At 36.5% G+C, this 20,481-nt stretch overlaps 1 protein-coding gene across 4 annotated transcripts; it reads left to right on the top strand.

Moving 5' to 3' along the window:
• Window positions 1–436: 436 nt before the first annotated feature.
• Kdm5 (Lysine demethylase 5) lies at window positions 437–19,189 on the top strand. Of its 4 annotated transcripts, none has more exons than XM_073966512.1 (5): window positions 487–518; window positions 668–1,282; window positions 10,328–11,668; window positions 14,417–15,828; window positions 15,899–19,189. In XM_073966512.1, the coding sequence occupies exons 3-5, from the start codon at window positions 10,351–10,353 to the stop codon at window positions 18,398–18,400; spliced, it is 5,232 nt and encodes a 1,743-aa protein (XP_073822613.1). In that variant the 5' UTR covers window positions 487–518; window positions 668–1,282; window positions 10,328–10,350; the 3' UTR covers window positions 18,401–19,189. The 4 variants fall into 4 exon arrangements, with proteins under 4 accessions (XP_073822612.1, XP_073822613.1, XP_073822614.1 ...); XM_073966513.1 differs by having other exon boundaries at window positions 489–759; window positions 1,146–1,282; XM_073966511.1 differs by having other exon boundaries at window positions 437–1,282.
• The last annotated feature ends 1,292 nt before the right edge of the window (window positions 19,190–20,481 follow it).

Here is a 20,481-nt window from a genome sequence, read left to right as displayed (position 1 = left end):
ACCACACATATTAGCAAATATTGTTCCGCCTCTATAAGCGGTGTTTTAGTGTGCGGCATGTCGTTCGGACCTGGAGGAGGTTACATGTCAATGATATGAAGCCGTCTTTATGGGAAATAGTTTTTTTTTTCTGATGAATAAATTTGTTCTTCATAAATATTTATCCCTAATATACATCGAACATAGAAATAAATACATAAAATGTCGTATGGAATTTGACACTAACACTCAACCCAGTTCAGTCAGCTGGGTATTGCTGCTACCTTTTCTTGTTCTACCATGCCTACAAGTACGAAAATTGTGATGCAAGCATCAAAAGACGCAGTGTGTGTACTCATAGGTATTTTTCGAACTGTCACTTGCATGTGTAAACGGGGGATGAATTGCAGGGTTAGGTTTACCAACGTTTTTAGGTTGATGAATTGCCAACTTAATCAAGACTTCAACGGCGTACAAAATGTGTGTCGGCGCAGTATTTATCACACAACACACACATATTCACGAAAGTCACAGAAGAAGTACGTCGTGTGAAATCTGAAATCTTTGCAATTTGCTTTGCACAAAAATTAAACCTATCTGGAGAATATATAACCATAAAAGTGAAGCAACGTCTGCATTTAGAAGTGAAATATTTATAAGCAGTTTATTTAACGTATATGATTTCTAGTGAGACGATTTCGAAATCTTTGAAAAGCTGTTAGCTGTGGCAGAAATTTTACCGTCTGGAAAGACATTTGGGCCAAAACAGGATTAGTAATTGTAAAAGTTGTTTACGCACAATATATTCCTTCCCTTGTTTCTATAACGAGAAGAAAATTTTGCAATGGCCACCTCTAAGTACAAGGAAAAATTAAAAACAAAAATTTAGATACCTGTAAATATGATTTGTGTGTAAAGGCCATCTTCTTTTTGGGACCATATTATATGCCACAAATAAGTGAAAATAAACCAAGCGAACTTTGTGAAAAGCACACTTTAAGGTGAAGTGAAAAATTTTTTTCTGCGTTCTCTGAAAAAAGTTACTGAACTCGATATTGTGTTGTGAATGAATTGTGGTAAATGGATGGATGGATACATGCTCCACGTTTAATTGTTTTGTGCCCACCACATAAAAGTAAAATGTCTTTTGTCCAAACAATATACAGATATATTATGCAAAACATACTGTACTCAGAATTTTGTGAATGAACAAAAACAACAAAACAGACAATATATTTTTTGATTTAATGAGAAAACCTGGTTCAAATATTCACAGGATAAAGAAAAGCATCACCGATCACGGGTAAGTGAAATTTGTATTATTTCATTAGGCAATTGCGACTGGTTGGATATTCATAGTTCGGAACTAATTAAATATTGTGAATAGAGAAAACATACACGAATGTTAAATATATAGATGTGTGTGCTTGTTTGTATGTACTATGTATAAACTTGTACATATGTAGGTCCGTATACAAGAGGTGAATTATGATGGTGATTGAATGTGTTCGTATTTGTCTTTGGTGTATTAGTGGCTGTGTGAGTAATTGCGTGTGTATTATTTTGATTAGAGTTGGGCTTTATATGTAACTAACAGCGTGTAAGTGGTTTTGTTTTGTATATTACATTATTGATGGTTGGATTTGATCCCAAAAAACTAGGACTGGAAACCCTTTGAGGGTACTCCCTTTCGGACGCGGATCTCCGTTAACATTTTATCTCTGTAGCTTTTATTTGAACACAGTGGGGGGTTGTTCGGATAAATAACAAAAAGTGTTGCCATTGTATGGTTAACATTACAATTAATCGATATTTACCCTCTTTGAACGTCTTGCATACGCTCATTTGGTTTGGTGGTTTATGTTGAGTGCGGAGTTTATAGTTTTTTGTTCAGAGATTGACATGAATTGTGAACAAAATTGTGAAAATGGATGATTCGCAAAGTTTGCCGCATCGCTTTATAAAAATACTGAGTTTTAAACAATCAAGTGAAAGTAGGATTTCAATTAAGGCTCTAAAAATTATAATTGTTTTCATTTTTGGAAAAAATCGACATAAAAAATAAATTTGCATTATGTATACTACTTGTATTACATGTAGTTTTAAATACAATTAGGGCTAACAGACGAAAAACTGCATGTAGTCCTGAAGTAAGGAAAATTGATAGTAGATAAAAAAAGCATACATACTCATCAAAAAATATATAGGCACGAATATAATGACGTAATAAATATGTCTAGTTACTTACTGATTCGTGGCAAATAGCATTTCAAAATTTTGCAAAACATACGAAATATGAGAAATTGTACATTATAATTTATGTCCGTGGCCACCAGTTTACTCAGCTTAATTAAACTGTATATACCTAACAATCGAATTTCGGAAAAATAATAATTCGTCCTTAAATTGGACTGTTATTTGTTTCGGTGACATCTTCAATGGACAAATAAAGCAAAAAGATAATCGGGTATGTTCTGAGACACACTTCACCTCTCACATCACGCTTAAATCATTTTTTTCACCCCATTTATTCCTATTTTTGCGAATTTCTTGGGGCTAAAGTCCATTAGGGTATTGAAAAAAGAAAAGTACCCACTAGTCCGTCCATAAAGTACTCGAACAATAAGCGAAGTGTGTCCCAGAACATACCCGAATATTTAACACAATTTATGAAAATTGAATTCGTCGTAGGGTGAGTGCTCCTAAGTTCGGCATGTACCAGTAGTCGGCTTTGTTTGCATTTGAACGCCAATAACTAAAAATTATTGTAACAAAATATGAAAATAATCTTAAAAAGCTTCAACAATATTGTCAGCTAACTTTTAATAAAATGTTATTGAGCCATGACCATTTATTACTTCAGAGTTTAACTTTTTAGCACAATTGAAAATGCACAACAAAATTGGTGTTGTGTTGCTAGCGGCCTCTTTTAAGGTCGTATCATCGCCGTAAGGCCGTAGTTTTCTACATCAGCATGTCGACTGATTTTATCGTACCTTAGTGGTAAGAGTCAATTCGTTGATGTAAATGGTAAAGTTTCAAATGCTCTTAATTTGAGATCCGGAATACCACAAGGTTCGGTTTTGGGACCTTTATTGCTCTTGCTCAATGTGAACGACCTTCCTAATACCATTGATTCGCATTTCTGCAGTCCATTTCTGTTTGCTGATGACTTTCTTCTTCTGTTTAGTGCTTAAATTGGCTATGTTGATGTTTTGGAACCCAATATAAATTACAATCTTGACAAGGTCGCTGCGTGGTCGAACAGGAGTTCATTTTTGATAAACCCTACTAAATCCAGTGTAATATTGTTCGGATGTACTGGAACCATTTTACCTGATTTCGATGTAAAAATTTGTAATTCTCGTGTTGATATCGTGAGTTCTCATAAGGTCATAGGCGTTGTTATTGATAACCAATTGAATTATATGCAGCACTTTCAATCTGTCCTTGGAAAAGTTTATTTTATATTGCGAAAAATACTCTTTGAATATTTACTTGCCTTTCAAAATAAAATTTAGAATAGCGAATGCTTTACTGATGCCCCAAATCCTGTATCTTATCTCTGAGTTCGTTTCGAGATTTTTAGGGTGTTCTTTAAGGAATTTTGTTAGTTATCGCAATCTGTTTTTATTCTATAATATTGTCAGGAGGGGTATTCCAGTCCCATTGCGTGAAAGTTTTACTTTTACACGGTCGGATAGGAATAAGCAAATTACTGTGCCAAAAATAAACTGTTCCTGATATGAAAGATCTTTTATCGTTAGAGTTTCCCGCTATTGTAATGTTTTACTTGCGCATTTTTTCCCATACTAATAACTTTTTCCGATTAAAGCTCTTGGATTACTATTCTGACTAGAATTACCTATCTACAATTCATAATCTTGCGAATATGTCTATTGTTTTTGTAAATGCTCTAGTTGAGAGTTGTTATAATAATTGAAAACGGATACGATTTTCATGAGTTTCTGCTTTAGTTGCTGCTTATACAATTTTTTTTATCTTATGGCAGGGGAGTAAATATGTTAGGTTTTTTTTAGTTTAATATATATATTAACATATTACTCAAGTTTATCTATGCTATGTAATATAATATTGTTTTGCCAGGAAGGCTTCTATATTACACTAGGATAATAAATAAATACACATGATCCATATCTACATTAAAAAATACGAAAAAAATCATACATTTAGGATAAGTGCACTAATAGTCGGCACATTAAGGATTTTTCTAACTACAATCCTTCGTCATTTCGAGTAAATTTGTGCAATTACTATGAACTATAGCTTATTTGAAATTCGAAATTTTGTTTACTTTCCTATGATATAAAGAAATTTTGAATTATTTTCTTATAAAACTTTAAGAAAATGTGAATTTAGTAATAGTCGGCACAATTTTCCAGTTGTATTTTACCCCCAGTTTTTATACCCTCCACCATAGGATGGGGGTATATTAAGTTTGTCACTACGTTTGTAACTACTCGAAATAATCATTGTAGACCCCACAAAGTATATATATTCTTGATCAGCGTGCAATTCTACATCGATATAGCTATGTCCGTCCGTCTGTCCGTCTGTGGAAATCACTCTAGCGTCCGAACGGATTGACTTAGGTTGATGAAATTTTGAGAAAATATGTTATATTTACGTAGGACTTTTGGTATTGAAAGCGGGCTATGTAGGTCCAAGCTTTCTTATAGCCCCCATACAAAATGACGCGTGACGGCTCGTCGTTTTAAGGAATTTTTAAGATATTTGGCCCATTTTACCACCGAATTGGTTGTAATTTGGTACTTTGTGTCTCCAGAGGCCAAGAAATATTCCTACCAAAGTTGGGTTATATAGGTCCACGTTTTGGTATAGCCCCCATATAAGGCCCCATATAAAGTACGCGTCATTTAATATATTTTGAATGTATTAGACCCATTTGACCACAGAATTGGTTGTAATTTGGTATTTTGTGTCTCCAGAGGCCAGAAAACATTCCTACCAAAGTTGGGCTATATAGGTCCACGTTTTGGTATAGCCCCCATATAAGGCCCCTTATAAAGCACGCGTCATTTTAATATATTTTGATTGTATTAGACCCATTTGACCAAAGAATCGGTTGTAACTTTGTATTTTGTGTTTCCAGAGGCTAAGAAACATTTCTACCATAAAATGTTTATATAGGTCCACGTGTTGATATAGCCCCAATAATACAATATCTCCCGATTTTCGATATTTTGAACGTTTTAGCCTCATTATCACACCGAGATGGCTGAAATTTGGTATTTAGTCTTCTTTAGGCGTATAAAAATTTCCCCCAGAAATTTGTAGGTATAGGTCCACGCCATCATATAGCCCCCATAGAACGGTACCTTCCGAATTTCGGTATTTTGAAGGTTGTGGCCACATTAATCCACCGAAATGGCTGAAATTTGTGGTGGAGGGTATAAAAAGTTCGGCCCGACCGAACTTAACGCTTTTCTTACTTGTTGTAACTTATTTTTGTTCGTTCGTCTATATTCGTAATAATTTAGGCATTCATAGCTCAGCCCCCAGATGACATACACATCTAATTTTTCGTATACCCGTTCCATATATCGTTAAGGATTCCTCATTTAAAAATCAGCGCTCTACATTTGCGCTAAAGCGAATAAATCGATCCACAAAATTTGACAATTCGTGTGAGAAGAATAAAATTTTTTACAAAAACTGGGGGTTAGTAAAGAAATGTAGTTTAGACAGAAATATATTCATATATTAATCCGTATTACTTTTAAAAAATTAAATAACAAAGATTTTGTTAACATTCGGAATTCATTTAAAATGTCTTTTTTAGGTTTGTCAAAGGTTTTTGAATTTTTTGTTTACATTCCAATTAATTTTACATACAAAATTATAAAATTTTAAATAAATTAGTTCGTGCCTATAGGATAAGTGCTCCTAATGTCGGCATGTCCCAGTAGTCGGCAATTTTTGAATTTGAACTCAAATAACTAAAAATTAAGAAAACAAAATACGAAAATAATCATGTCAAAAAGGACTATGAAAACGCGACAATATCGATTAGTTGTCAATTAGAGCCGTACCTAAAATTTTCTGAGCGACATTTTTGCAGAACATTTCGAAGCTGAAAAATGTTATCTTGTGCTAGTTTTATTACGGCTCTTGAAATAAAGGACGAAAAGCACACGGAAGGAAGCGAGTTACAAGGTCGAAATGTTCTACGAAAAAGATTCTCATTAGATTTGACTGAAGGCATGTCATATCAAAAATATGCTAAAGCAACAGCGAACAAAGATATAACGCAAATTTCTGATGGCTTATGGGGACTCCAGTGAAAAATTCATCACGCCATAACTCAAAAGTTCGACTCACGGCGGATCTGCCCTTTGGGGTTCTGTATATACTCATCAAGGGCTTCCACCCCCCAGACCTCGAGCTCCATTTTGTTGCACAGTGTTATTCTTCTTTTCTATGATTTAGCTCGTAACACGTTCTTGTTTTGCATCTTAAATTTTTTGCACTACAACCGTATCAAAATACGTTTTTTAATTATGAATAAACAAAATGATGTTAAAAAATATAAATATTGTTGAAAAAGATTGGAAGAGAGGAACATTGTCGATTACACGGTCCATGGGATGTCTATTAAAAAGACAATATATTATATTACCTGTAACTAGTAAATTGACATGATAGGCAGGGAAGCCCATTTCTAGTGACAAAAGCAGGCTATAGGCTATTTTGTGTACCATTTTTGGGTGTAAAGTAACTATGATCAATGAGTAACTAGTTAAATAACTATGTCATAGTAGATAATTGCTATTTATTGAACAACTGGGATTAAAAGAACAATTTAGAAAAATATTTTTTTAAAAATATTTGTAATTGTGCAATTTTTGCTGATGCCGACTTTTGGGACAATAAATTGTAAAGTTTGCCTGAAGCTAAAAACTATAAAAAATGTTAAACAAATATGTTAAAAGCTAATAAATAGAACATAGTTTCAATAAAACATGAGTTTTAAGCGGTTTTAAGCTAAATTAGTCATGATCTGCAGTACATACGTTGTGAAGTGCCGACAACTGGGTAATAGTTTCCGACTATTGGCACGAACTAATTTATTTAAACGATATTTTTAAATTTACTTACTTTTTGAAGCAAAATCAATAGAAATGTATATAATAAACTAGAAATCTATAAATAACGAATGCATAAAATACTGTCCTCTCAAATATTTAAGAAAAACATGTAGAGTATGTATTTTTTATTTATTTATTTATAATTCATACATTGGAATGCGAAAAGACTTTCAGTCCAAAAATTGCATTACCATTAAATACTAAAATTTTTGCTGATTATTCCATAACCATTATCCTAATTTCATATACAAATTAAAACTTATGTTTAACAAAGTTTACAAAGCAGAGATCGACAATAATATTTAAAGAATCAAAAGCGACTCCCCAGCCAAAAAACAAATTGAAAGGTAATCAAATAAAAACCCATGTTAGTAATAACGCAATTCCTACGATAAAAAGTTTACAATTCGCGCAGGTACTTACTCAGCTGGCCCATTACAGAACATTTGTTCCATAAGCCGAACTAAGAAAAGATCTCCAACTCTCACTGTTTAGTGCTTCGCTTTCTTGTCATCTCTTCGTCCACTTGTTTGCGCCATCTATTCTTTGGCCTGCTAATTCTGCGTGCACCGCCATCCGGCCCGAATTTATACGCCTTTTTAGCGGGTTCATCATCACTCATTCTTATGATATGGCCTAGCCAACGCAATCGTTGCATCTCGATACGTTTATCTATACTGATGTAGTTGTATAGCAGATACATCTCGTGGTTCATACGACGTCGATATTCACCGTCAACGCAGATTGGTCCATAGATCTTTCGAAGAATTGTTCTCTCAAACACGCCAAGCACTGCCTTGTCTGCTTGCGCAAGTACCCAGGCTTCTGAACCATACATCAGCACGGGTAGTATCAGTGTTTTGTAAAGTTGTTTTTGTTTGACGATATGTGGCTTTATTCATAAACTGCTTACTCAGCCCGAAGTAGCATCTGTTGGCCAACACTATTCTTCTTCGTATTTCACAACTGATGTTGTTGGTTGTGTTTACGGCGGTGCCTAGTTAGACGAAGTCCCTTACTACCTCAAAATTATAGGAACCAACGTCAGCAGTTGGCCCGATCTCTAAGGACCCATTGCGCGACGACACCATTAACTTTGTCTTTTCGCCGTTTCCCGCCAGACCCACTTTAGCAGATTCGCATTCGACTTTTTCAAAGGTAGCCGTTACTTCCTTTGCCGTTCGACCTATGATGTCAATGTCATCGGCATAAGCAAGTAACATATGGCTGTTTGTATATTGTGCCACTTCTTTTCACCTTCGCATCTCGTATAACCTTTTCCAGCAGAATGTTGAAAAGATCACACGAGAGGCCATCACCTTGACTGAAACCTCTTTGGAGAGGTTCTTTCCTATTTTAACTGACGATCGAGTATAAGTTAATGTCATTCTACAAAGCCGGATGAGCTCTGCAGGTATACAAAATTCAGACATGGCTTGGAATACCTTTGAACGTAGGAGCTGTCGAAGGCTGCTTTGCAATCAACAAAAAGGTGGTAAGTGTTGATCTGCATCTCTTGGGTCTTCTTCAGGATTTGCCAGGTCTAAAGTCGCATTGGTATGACCCAATTATTTCATTGACTATAGGCTTTAGTCGTTCGCACATTATCCCTGACACTATCTTGTAGGCAATAGGGAGAAGACGAATGCCCCTATAGTTAGAGCATACAGTCTTATCTGCTTTCTTTTGGACAGGGCACAGGATGCTCATGTTCCAATCGTCGGGTACTCGTTCTTCCTGGCAGATGGTGCTAACTAGCTGATGAATACACCTTATCAGCGTGTCGCCTCCGGTTTTGAACAGCTTGGCTGGTAAGCCATCGGCTCCTGCTGCCTTATTATTCTTCAGCCGACTTATTGCTCTCTTTACCTCATCTGGGCGGTATACATTCAATACCATCTTCTGGGAGAAATGTTCTTTCCATATCCTGAGCACTCTATCTGTATCAGTTACCAAATTATCTTGCTGGTCTCTACAAAAGGATGTGCCTGTACCAAAGCCATCAGTTTGATGTTTCACTCTTTGGTAGAACTTTCGGACTTCATTCTGGCTCCTGTACTTCTCGATTTTTTCACACCCCCGTCTTTCCATTTCTCTCTTTTTTCCTACGGAAAAGACGTTTCTCCTTTTCTCCCGACACCTCTCTCGTGCGCTAAGCGCTGCTACCGATTGTAGTGTTAGCCCTGTATGCCGCATTTTTCTCTTCGGTACCAGCACGACACTCCTGGTCATACAATGGATTCCTTGGTGGAGGTCCCTGGTATCCAAGTATGGATTTTGCGGCTGTTTGCATGGAGTGGGCAATATTTTGCCATTGTGCTGATATGTTATCGCGACGAGGAGTGCTTTCATTAAGCAAATGGGCTAATTAAGTGGAATATGCTGTGGCTATCGGGTGCCACCGTCAAATCAAAATTTTCAACGGTGGCAAAATTATAGCGTCCGATTTTGGTCGGTCCCTTGACCGACGTTATAAGCGATTTCGACTGTACTTGGAATTTCTCACTAATCAGAAGGCTAATAAACTAATTCCTTTAGAGGAAACGAACATCCACCACAGATTTTTAAGGGAACTAGCCCAACACTATGTTTAAAATATTGTTGCTTATCATGGTCATCCATCAATGCTTTAGCGTTAGAAAAATCATTCGACAGATTTAGATAGTTAATTCCATATTGACTGTATAACTGAGTCAACAGTGACTAGACAAAAAGGTGAAATGTGGACCGAAAACTTTGAAAAACTTAATTTTTCTTATTTGTACACCAATTGCTATTGCTTAGAACGAAAACGTCTATGAAATAAATAAGAATCTAATGCTAAAGGATAGGAAAAAATATTGATATCCGTATTATTGAGGTACGAAAAATATGAGAAGACCGGATTATAGAGTCTACAATTTAAAAATTCTAGTGTCCGGATTACCGCGTTGTCCGGATTATCGAGACTATACATTATTTAAATTTGTTTTAAATAACGCACTCGGAATAGTTTTAAGTGTTCCTCATATTTTCTGTTAATGCTAAAACTGACATCCTTCAAAACTGACAGTCAGCATACTTTTACGACAGTTTTCTTGCAAATAAAAGCTTTTGTTTGGCTAAAAATGTTTGAATTTGAAATACAATTTGAAAAGTATTGTTAAGAGATTTGGAAAGTAATTAATTTATACTTTAAAATGGTAAATTGTAAAACTATATACTTTTTGTTCTTTCAGTTTGAAACGTTCTTTCATTGAAAATGTCAACAAAAATCTCCACCAATGTTGATAGTAGCAGTAGCAGCACGGCAAGCAGTCCAGCTACATCCACTTCAGTATCAGCAAGTACTAATGGCACCACCACTCCGGCTAGGCGACTTCGGGCAAGAACTTCAACTGGCGGCAATGTAAGTGGTAGTGAATCTGCTCAGAAGAAACAAGGCTTAAATGCAGACTTGAATGCAGGGGCACCAGTAAGCAACAATGAAGAAAAGAGTGCCAGTAAGAAATATCACAGTAGTTGTCCCCAACCTACAAGTTCAGGGCGTAAGGAAAAGAACCACACTCAACCCCACAGTTCGAGTACTTTCAATATGAATAAAACTGAGGAATTCCACTTTGATACACCACTTGAGTGTCCTGTTTTTCGACCTACTCCCGAGGAATTTAAAAATCCTTTAGCTTATATTAGCAAGATACGTCCGATAGCGGAGAAATGCGGTATCGCCAAAATTTTGCCACCAGAATCGTGGTCTCCACCATTCGCCGTTGATGTGGATAAATTAAAATTTACTCCTAGGGTTCAGCGCTTAAATGAGCTCGAGGCAAAGACTCGAGTAAAGCTAAATTTTCTCGATCAGATTGCAAAGTTTTGGGAATTGCAAGGCTCTTCACTGAAGATACCTATGGTAGAGAGAAAAGCACTAGATCTGTACACATTGCATCGCATGGTCCAGGAGGAAGGAGGAATGGAACAAACGACCAGAGAGAGAAAATGGGCCAAAGTTGCTAATCGCATGTCTTACCCATCAAGCAAAAGTGTTGGAGCTACATTGAAAGCACACTACGAACGTATTCTTCATCCTTTTGAAGTCTATACTTCTGGAAAAGTTCTGGGTCAAACTGTTACTGCTTCGTCCGCTACTGCCGACGTTAAGATGGAAGATGGTACGGATTATAAAGCTCATGAAATTCCCACACGTCAGCAGATAGCCCCTCCTAACGAAAATAACGCCAGGCGTTCTAAACGTTTTGCCAATTCAAGTGCAAGTTGTGGACTTGGAACAAATCGCTCATCTGTGAAAACTGAAACTAAGGAGGATTTTAAACGGGACTTAATGAGTTGCTTCAATGCTTCCGCAGCCTCAACAGTCGGTCGTTCAAACACAGGAAACGGTATTTCGACATCGACGCAAAAAAAGGCTCCCGATCCTAATGCTGCTGTTGATCCTCTTATGAAATACATTTGTCATATCTGCAACCGAGGTGACGTGGAGGAATCCATGCTTCTATGTGACGGCTGTGATGATTCATATCATACCTTCTGCTTGTTGCCGCCACTTTCCAGCATACCAAAAGGTTTGTAATTATTTATATATATTTATACAGTAAATTTAAAATTACGCAATCAACAATTTTCTTGAAAACTAATAATCCTACCATATATAAATCCTACTTTCGACGTCTTGAGTCACTTTTAAATTCTCAAGAATAAGAATTTTAAAATCAAATTTTAATTACTTCTCTATTAAGCCTCAAGTGAATATATTTATTTATTTTTACATTTGTAATACATAAGCCTTTTTGACCTAACAGAAATTTTGGGGCAGAGATAATTCCTTTTGGGTATGAGTATATTAAGGATCCCAAATTACAGATTAGCGTTATATCTTTGTTAACTGTTGTTTAGCTTATTTATGAGATGACATAGTTCTTTCTGAGCCAAAACAGGGTAAATTTCAAAAATCGATTAGCTGTCAATGAGGGTCGTACCTACAATTTTCTGAGCGACATTTTTGCAGAACATTCCGATGCCGAAAAACGCCACCTTGTTTTATAGCGGTTCTTAAAATAAAGGACGAAAAGGATATTGAAGGAAGCGAGTTAGAAGGTCGAAATGCTCTACGAAAATAATCCTCATTCGATTTGACAGACGACGTCATCTCATATAAGCTAAAACAACAGTTAACAAAGATATAAAGCTAATTTCAGATGCCTTACAGGGTCTTAAGCAGAAACTTAAACACGCCATAACTCGGAAGTTCGACTCACCACGGATCTGTCCTTTGGGATTCTTAATATACTCACCAATGTCTTACATCCCCAAAAGGAGTTTTATCTCTGCCCCAAATGTTCACCTCCATTTTGTGCCACAGTGTATACTACATAGCATTATATTTGTTAAATATTGCATTTTCTTCGATTTTTATGTTAATATACCAAGTTGTTTTAATAACCTCGAGCTTGATTGAATTAAAACAACTTAGTACATAGCATTATATTAATCCTGATAATTTCTAATAATTCCATGATTTAATAATATTGACTCCCCAGCTATACTTTAAATATTATATAAATAAATAAAATCGAAAATTGAATTGAAATTAATTAAAAAGGAACATATGTACAGGAACATATGTACAGTCGTAATCGCCTATATCGACGGCCAAGGGACAGACGGAGTTGGTCGCTATAATCGATTTGTCGTAATATAAGGTAGTTTACACTAGTTATCAATGTCATATGTACCGAAATAAAAACAATCCATAATTTCAATACAGTTTTGCTGCTGTGTTTGCAAAAAGTAAATCCTCAATATTGCACACATTAGCGACTGTATAAGGATAGAAAATTTCAGCACATATGACATTGATAGCTAGTGTAAACTACCTCTAAGCGATATTTGTTTTGTGTCGGCTCTAAATTGCCGCAGAAATTTTGGGACTATTAAATTTCGTCGTTATAAACGATTACGTTATAAGCGATTTCGACTGCAGTAGTAAAGGCTTCTGTATTGCAAATAATGAAATAAATAAACTTATTATAGTCTCAGACAGAGATGACGAATAACTAGCGCAATAAAACCTATCTCTGGCATCTCTGGCATTATAATTGCTGCAAAAATCAAAGAATAACACGATTTTGCAAGATGTATTTTAGCCTTAGGTTTCACATTCAATCAAAAACGAATTTTGATTTTGTGTGGGTTACGTCTTCTGGCATTTCTGGTGACGATATATTTAATAGGGGTTTGTCTAGCTTCTAGTTATCAGTTTTATTATGAATGATTTTCTTTTTCACCAGATCCGTAGTAATTACAACTCTTTTTTTATTCAACATTGTAAACTTTGGGACAATTTAAACAACACCGAATAACATTAAAACGATAAATTACTACATATTTGAAAAGTTGAGACGACAGAATGCGTTGTTTTGAAGTTCACTATTTAAAAAAAAAAAAAAACTTCAGTAGTTATTTACTTGCCAAACATTCAACAGTACATCATACTTAAAGGTTTAATCATAATTATAAATTATTTTTAAGATATCAATATCTTATAAATATCATGACCCTAATGCTTAAAATTGCATTCTATGATTGAAAGAAATAAAATGAGTTGCAACATATTTTATGAGGTGATGATCAATTTGAGCTTCGGTATACACAAATTGTTAGTTGTTGGCAAAGAGACGCGAATTGCGTCCATGTGTGTCAGGCATATACATTGCGATTTTTCAACAAAAGAGTAGTATGTACTTCGAATTTTTCCTCATTCTGTTATCAAATGCCGCCCAATAATTTTTTCAGTTAAACGTTAAAGTTAAATTCGAAATAGTTTATAGGATAATCAAAGAATTTCTCTTAACAAAATGGTAGTAACTCGAGAATTGGTTATAAATATAAATAAATACTTAACGAAATAAAAAGAAATCAAGTTCTGTAGTGTAGTGGCATACTTTCTTTATATGATGTACCTTTAACAGTAACATTCATAGTTTTTTGTCTCTACTGAAAATAGGACATTTTGAGTTACTACCCATTTGTTGAACAGGTGCGATATGTATTTCAATACTGCGCAGCAAAATATTGGGGTGGAAAGTTCCAGAAAAATTTGCCATAGGGTGGGTAGGCTTTTATTTATGGCGTGCTGTAGTGCGATTTTCCAACTCATTTTTTGAGTTAACTACAAAAATCGGTAACTCAAAAAATGAGTTAGAGAATCGCACTACTGATCTTTTAAAATCTGGTCAGCTATTTACACTTGCAAATATTAATATTGATTAAGAAAAGTACAGATGACACCGAATTTTTAATATATTTTCTAGGTGAATGGCTCTGTCCACGTTGTGTGGTTGAAGAAGTTAGCAAACCAACAGAAGCATTTGGATTCGAACAGGCTGAACGCGAATATACCCTACAACAATTTGGACAAATGGCCGATCAGTTCAAGATGGACTATTTTCGAAAGCCCGTACATTTGGTTCCCACTGATTTGGTTGAACGCGAATTTTGGCGGATTGTATCTTCAATTGATGAAGATGTCACCGTCGAGTACGGAGCAGACCTGCACACAATGGATCACGGCTCTGGATTTCCCACTAAAAGTTCACTTTACTTGTTGCCAGGTGATCAAGAATACGCAGAGTCGAGTTGGAATTTGAATAATTTGCCATTACTTGAAGATTCAATTTTGGGTCATATAAACGCAGACATAAGCGGCATGAATGCTCCATGGATGTACGTTGGAATGTGTTTTGCCGCATTCTGCTGGCATAACGAGGATCACTGGAGCTACTCGATAAATTATTTGCATTGGGGTGAGCCAAAGACATGGTACGGAGTGCCTGGTAGCTGCGCTGAACAATTCGAAGAGACAATGAAACAAGCAGCACCGGAACTATTTGCCTCTCAACCAGATCTACTCCACCAGCTTGTGACTATTATGAATCCCAATATTTTAATGAACAATCGTGTTCCGGTCTATCGTACTGATCAGAATGCAGGAGAGTTTGTCATAACGTTCCCACGCGCCTACCACGCCGGATTTAATCAGGGGTACAATTTTGCTGAGGCCGTCAACTTTGCGCCTGCAGATTGGCTGAAAATGGGACGCGAATGCATAAATCATTATTCAATGCTTCGGAGATTCTGTGTTTTCTCTCACGATGAGCTCGTGTGTAAAATGGCATTGGAGCCAGCGAAACTTACGTTCGGTATAGCCACCGCTTGTTACATAGATATGGCCGAGATGGTAGATTCTGAGAAAAAATTACGCAAGTCCCTACTAGAATGGGGAGTCACACGTGCCGAACGTAAAGCTTTTGAGCTAATTCCAGACGACGAGCGTCATTGTCAAGAGTGCAATACCACCTGTTTCCTGTCTGCTGTTTCATGCGAATGCACAAAAGGTATTGTCTGTTTACGACATTATACTGTCCTGTGTACTTGTCCGCCTGAAAAACACACATTGTTGTATCGCTACACTTTGGACGAGATGCCCTTAATGTTACAAAAATTGAAATCGAAAGCGCAAAGTTTCGAAAGATGGTTGTCCCGATGTCGTGACATTGTAGATGCAAACACTCCGACTTCAGTAACACTGCAGGAGCTGCAAGAACTCTGCAAAGAGGCCGAAGTGAAGAAATTTCCATCATCCCTACTCATCGATCGTTTAAATGCTGCTGTTTTGGAAGCAGAAAAGTGTGTGACTGTTATCCAGCAGTTGGGTATTAATAAAGTAAGTATGGTTGTGCACACCATTACATAAATTCGTACTAATAACCGTGGTGTTATTTCTATAATTGCAGGTCCGTACTCGTTCCGATAATAATTTAGAAGCGGCACAGTATAAACTGACTATGGAAGAGCTCGAGCTTTTTGTGCAAGAAATCGACAATCTTTGCTGCACCATTGATGAAGGTGCATCGGTTCGGGAGTTGCTGGTTTTGGGTAAGAACTTTTTGGAGCGTACTACGGAAATTTTAAAAGTACCCCTAGAATCTGTGGAGGAATCTGAGTTGGAAGCAATTATAAGCGAAGGAAATTCATTGCGTATTGAGCTGCCTCAGATACAGCAATTAGCCATGAGACTCAGACAACTCAAATGGTATAGACGTTCACAAGGACTACGTGCCGGAAGTGCTAAACTGACCTATGATGATATAAAAGGCTTGTTAAGTGTGGCTGCTGCTGAAATTGCACCAACTGAGGTTATTATCGACAAGGAGATAAGAAAGCTGCAGGAAATTGGTGCCTCAATTGAAGCTTGGGAATGCCAAGCAAATAAGTATTTTAATTGCAACATACAGCGACATGAACTGGTTGAAATCGAACAATTTCTTAAAACTGCTTCTGAAATTGAAGGACAAGTCCCATCATATGGTATATTAAAGGACGGGTTGAAAAAGGCAAAAGATTGGCTACGGTCTGTTGAGCAGCTACAAGCCAACGATCACTTTCCATATTGCCACACACTCGAATCTATTGTAGCTCGTGGTTCAAATATTCCCATAAAACTTGAAGAACTTCTCCGCATGCAAGGACATCTGAAAAGTGCACACGACTGGAAAGAAAATACTGAGAGAGCTTTCTTGAAAAGAAATACGTTCTACACATTGCTGGAAGTGCTAATGCCAAGGGCAGAGGCAGTCATAATCGATTGTGATCTAAAGAAACCATTCGAAGATAATTTCGTGAAGGAAATGAACCCAGCTCAAATCGTTGATTCCTTCAAGTCGGCGGAAGAGAAAGAATTGCGCGATATGAGAGAGCTGAGAAGACTTAACATGAATAAAAAACCAAATCGTGACGAGTATTGCCTTTGCAAGTCATCTTTTCAAGGTGTAATGTTTAATTGTCAATTATGTAGAGATTGGTTTCACGAGGACTGTGTTCCGCCACCACCTTCCCATACTCGTGTCTTTTGTCAATCGGAAGATAGCCAGCGTCCAAAGTGGTTATGTCCATCCTGTGTACGCTCTAAGAGACCGCGCCTTGAAACAATATTACCACTGTTGGTATCATTACAAACTCTGCCCATACGATTGCCGGAAGATGAAGCCCTTCGGTGTCTAGCAGAAAGGGCCATGAACTGGCAAGATAGAGCTCGCAAAGCCCTTGCTTGTCCTGATGTAATTGCTGCCATAGAAGCTATTACATCGAGCTCACAACAACGCAGTAAACAGAAAAAACGTAAAACCGGCAAATTGTCTGGAACGGACCGAAAACAAAGGCGAAGTAGTCAGCGAAACTCCAAAGATGATGGTTCGGATAATGCTGACTCGGATGACGAGTATCGCCTTCACATAGTCGAAGAAAATTTCAGTAATGACGAGGAAGACGAAGCTGAATCACTTCAAAATGATGATGCCGCCAACTCGAATAATGAACTTCGTTTTCAGAAGTTATTGTCAGACAGTGAAACCGAGAGTTTAGAGGAACTCATGATGGAAGGCGATTTACTAGAAGTATCGCTCGATGAATCGCAAGAACTCTGGCGAGTACTGTCGGCAGTTCAACCTTCCAATAATTCTGAAGCAGCTATTTTGGTAGAACAGCATCAATCTATGCTGAAACAACAACATCATAGCCAAAACAAACCGCCTTCAAGTGTCAATTCCGCTGCGGAAGATTCTAACGACAGTCTCCTTGTACAGAGTAGTCCCAACAGTACCAGCAACAGTAACAGTGGTAATGGGCGAACTTCTAGTGCGTCGGTAAAGAAGCGGCGATCACTTGACCCTGCCACAGGATGTCCAGTTCCACGGAAGAAAATTGTCACCCCCAGCAAACAGTCGGCAGCATCTGCCTCAAACAACTCGTCAGCTAAAAAATCCGCCAGAAAATCCGATGCCACCTCAAAGATGTCTGAGGAAAACTCCGAAAACTTCACACCAACAAAACAAACAAATGGTGGCTCCCAGTCGAATAGCCTTGCACCTGGTTCACAGAAGAAACACAGAAAGCGGGTTGGAAATAATAATACCACCAACAATAGTTCTGCAGCTGCAAGTCAAAAGAAAAACTCACAAAGATCACAAACTGTTCAGCAAGAGGATGATGAGGAGGAGTGTCGTGCAGAAAACTGTCACAAACCGACAGGTCGCGAGGTGGACTGGGTTCAGTGCGATGGTGGATGTAATGAATGGTTCCACATGTACTGTGTCGGACTTAACCGTAGCCAAATCAAAGCAGACGATGATTACATCTGCATTCGCTGTTCGAAAAACATGAATGCAACCGTAACAAGTGGAATAACCTCAACAAATACGACAACCAGCCAGCGAGGTAGGTCGCAAACAGCGCGATAAGTGGATCTAGCTACCATGTATACATAGTAAATATTAGATCGATATTAAAGGAATTTTTGTTGTGTGCTACACAGTAATAGTTTATGGGCGAAATTAAAAATAGATTGGCCTCACGTTTACTTCCATACCATATTGTTTCCTAGCATCAGTCTACGAAAACAACCACATTTGCTAGCATGTTGCAGAGTTCGTTAGATACGACATTCGTTTGATCGTTTAAAATGCACTTTATTTCCAACATCACACCAATTGAAACTGAGTTTAAAACCTGGATATATTAGCGAAATAATTGAGCCTAATGCGTACGAAATAAAACATTGACAATGAATTCGGCAAAGAGCAGCTAGATGCATTGTGGCGCTATTTTATTGTGTGTAAACGCGACATGACCGTCAACAGAATTATCCGTTCGGCTAAACTGAGTCGTGTGGTTCGATGATGTTATGATGCAAACGATATGTTGTGTGTAATTTTATTTAAATATCACTTTAGTATGTACTGTATTATTATGCATATTTAGTAATTAATACGATGTGTATATATGTTTTCACATACATATATATATGTACACAAGCAGACGGATTGAAAATCGCCCAGATGGACAAAGAAACATCAATTTTTCATATTGTATATCTTTTTATTTTTATCGTGTAAAGACTAATTTTTGACATTTTAAATATGTATTTCACTCTTGATATATTCTTACATACATATACATATTTTACGAAACCTTAAACTTAAATTGATGTAATTCTATATAATAAAATAAATGTAGTATTTTAAACACCACCTTTTGTCTTTTTTGTCTTTAGGAGTAAACGTTACCACTCGACTATGGTAGACCTTCCTAATAGTAATACATGTAATGTATAGATATCGCACATGAACAATAGTCTTTCATTCTGTCAGAGTGTTTTTATACTGTTATTTATTTTTTTTCTTCTTCTTTTTAACTTAACTCCTTAATTAATATTTTTATTTTATCAATTTAATTGAGTAGTATATTCTGTGTCCCATGCAAAATTGTATTTATACATTATTTACATTGTTAGGATTGATGCTCAATTTCCGTAATTTTATTGTTTTTTTTTTTTTATATGTAAAGTTGTGAGCCATATTTTTACAAAATGTAACATTTATTTTAAATGGCAGATGTAATAATAAATCTCTGGTAATGCTAACTTTATTCCCTACTTTTAAAGACAAGATGTAAGAACGGGCCTAAGAAGTCTTTCATTTTGTTGGTTTACGATAGGCAATTTAGCTACGAGTATTTTCTCGCAAATTTATGCTCAATAACTCGATAATTTAACTCGATAACAAATGTTGTCATCCCAACTTTGAGTACTCGGTTCGAATGAACTCGATATCGAATCATGCTCTGGTTCAGTAGTGGGATTCTCTAACACATTTTTTGAGTTAACGACAAAAACAACATTAAAACGCAAAATTATGAATGAAAAGTTCAAATAAAAGTTGATAACACCGTTGCAATCGGTAGGACTTTACGACTACTTATTATTGGTCGCTAACTTAAGCTGAAAACAGATACAACGTTTGATTAATGTTTTGCCTTGGGAGTCGAGAAAAAAACAACAACAACAGGGCGACGACGATACCAACGTCCAGCGTTTATCAGTTTGTCGGCATATATTTCAAATTAATTTGAATTTTTCGGCATCATGCCCAACAGTGTAAAAACGGCCAAAACGACACAAAACTTTACCCAAACGTTGTATGTGTTTTCAGCTTTACCGTATAATATCGTTAATTTCCAAAATAATAAGAATTTTTTGCTGTGTTCCAGAACCTGCAAGAAGTTACTATTTTTTACTACGATAACATTTTTTCCTTTATGTTATCGGAAAAAATAGTAAAAATTAGTAGATTCTTGCAGTACTGGAACAGACCATTAATTTTACCGATATTTGTCGGTAACTCCAAAAATGTGTTAGAGAATCGCACTACAGAACCTGCAAGAAGCTACTACTTTTTTCTACGATAACATTTTGTCCTTTATCGGGAAAAAATAGTAAAAATTTGTAGATTCTTGCAGTACTGAAACAGAGCAATAATTAGGC

This window comes from Musca autumnalis, unplaced genomic scaffold, assembly GCF_047663935.1.
Source record: "Musca autumnalis isolate F117 unplaced genomic scaffold, ASM4766393v1 scaffold_2, whole genome shotgun sequence".
Taxonomy (NCBI): Eukaryota; Metazoa; Arthropoda; class Insecta; order Diptera; family Muscidae; genus Musca; species Musca autumnalis.
Note: the sequence above shows the minus strand (reverse complement) of the source record. Positions and strands in the feature narration are given on the sequence as shown.

Excerpts from the sequence above, each read along its gene's own strand:
- Kdm5 (XM_073966511.1), top strand. The coding sequence starts at position 10,351 with ATGTCAACAAAAATCTCCACCAATGTTGATAGTAGCAGTAGCAGCACG. Across the intron at positions 11,669-14,416 it reads ACTTTCCAGCATACCAAAAG|GTGAATGGCTCTGTCCACGT; the intron begins GTTTGTAATTAT and ends TATATTTTCTAG. Across the intron at positions 15,829-15,898 it reads AGCAGTTGGGTATTAATAAA|GTCCGTACTCGTTCCGATAA; the intron begins GTAAGTATGGTT and ends CTATAATTGCAG.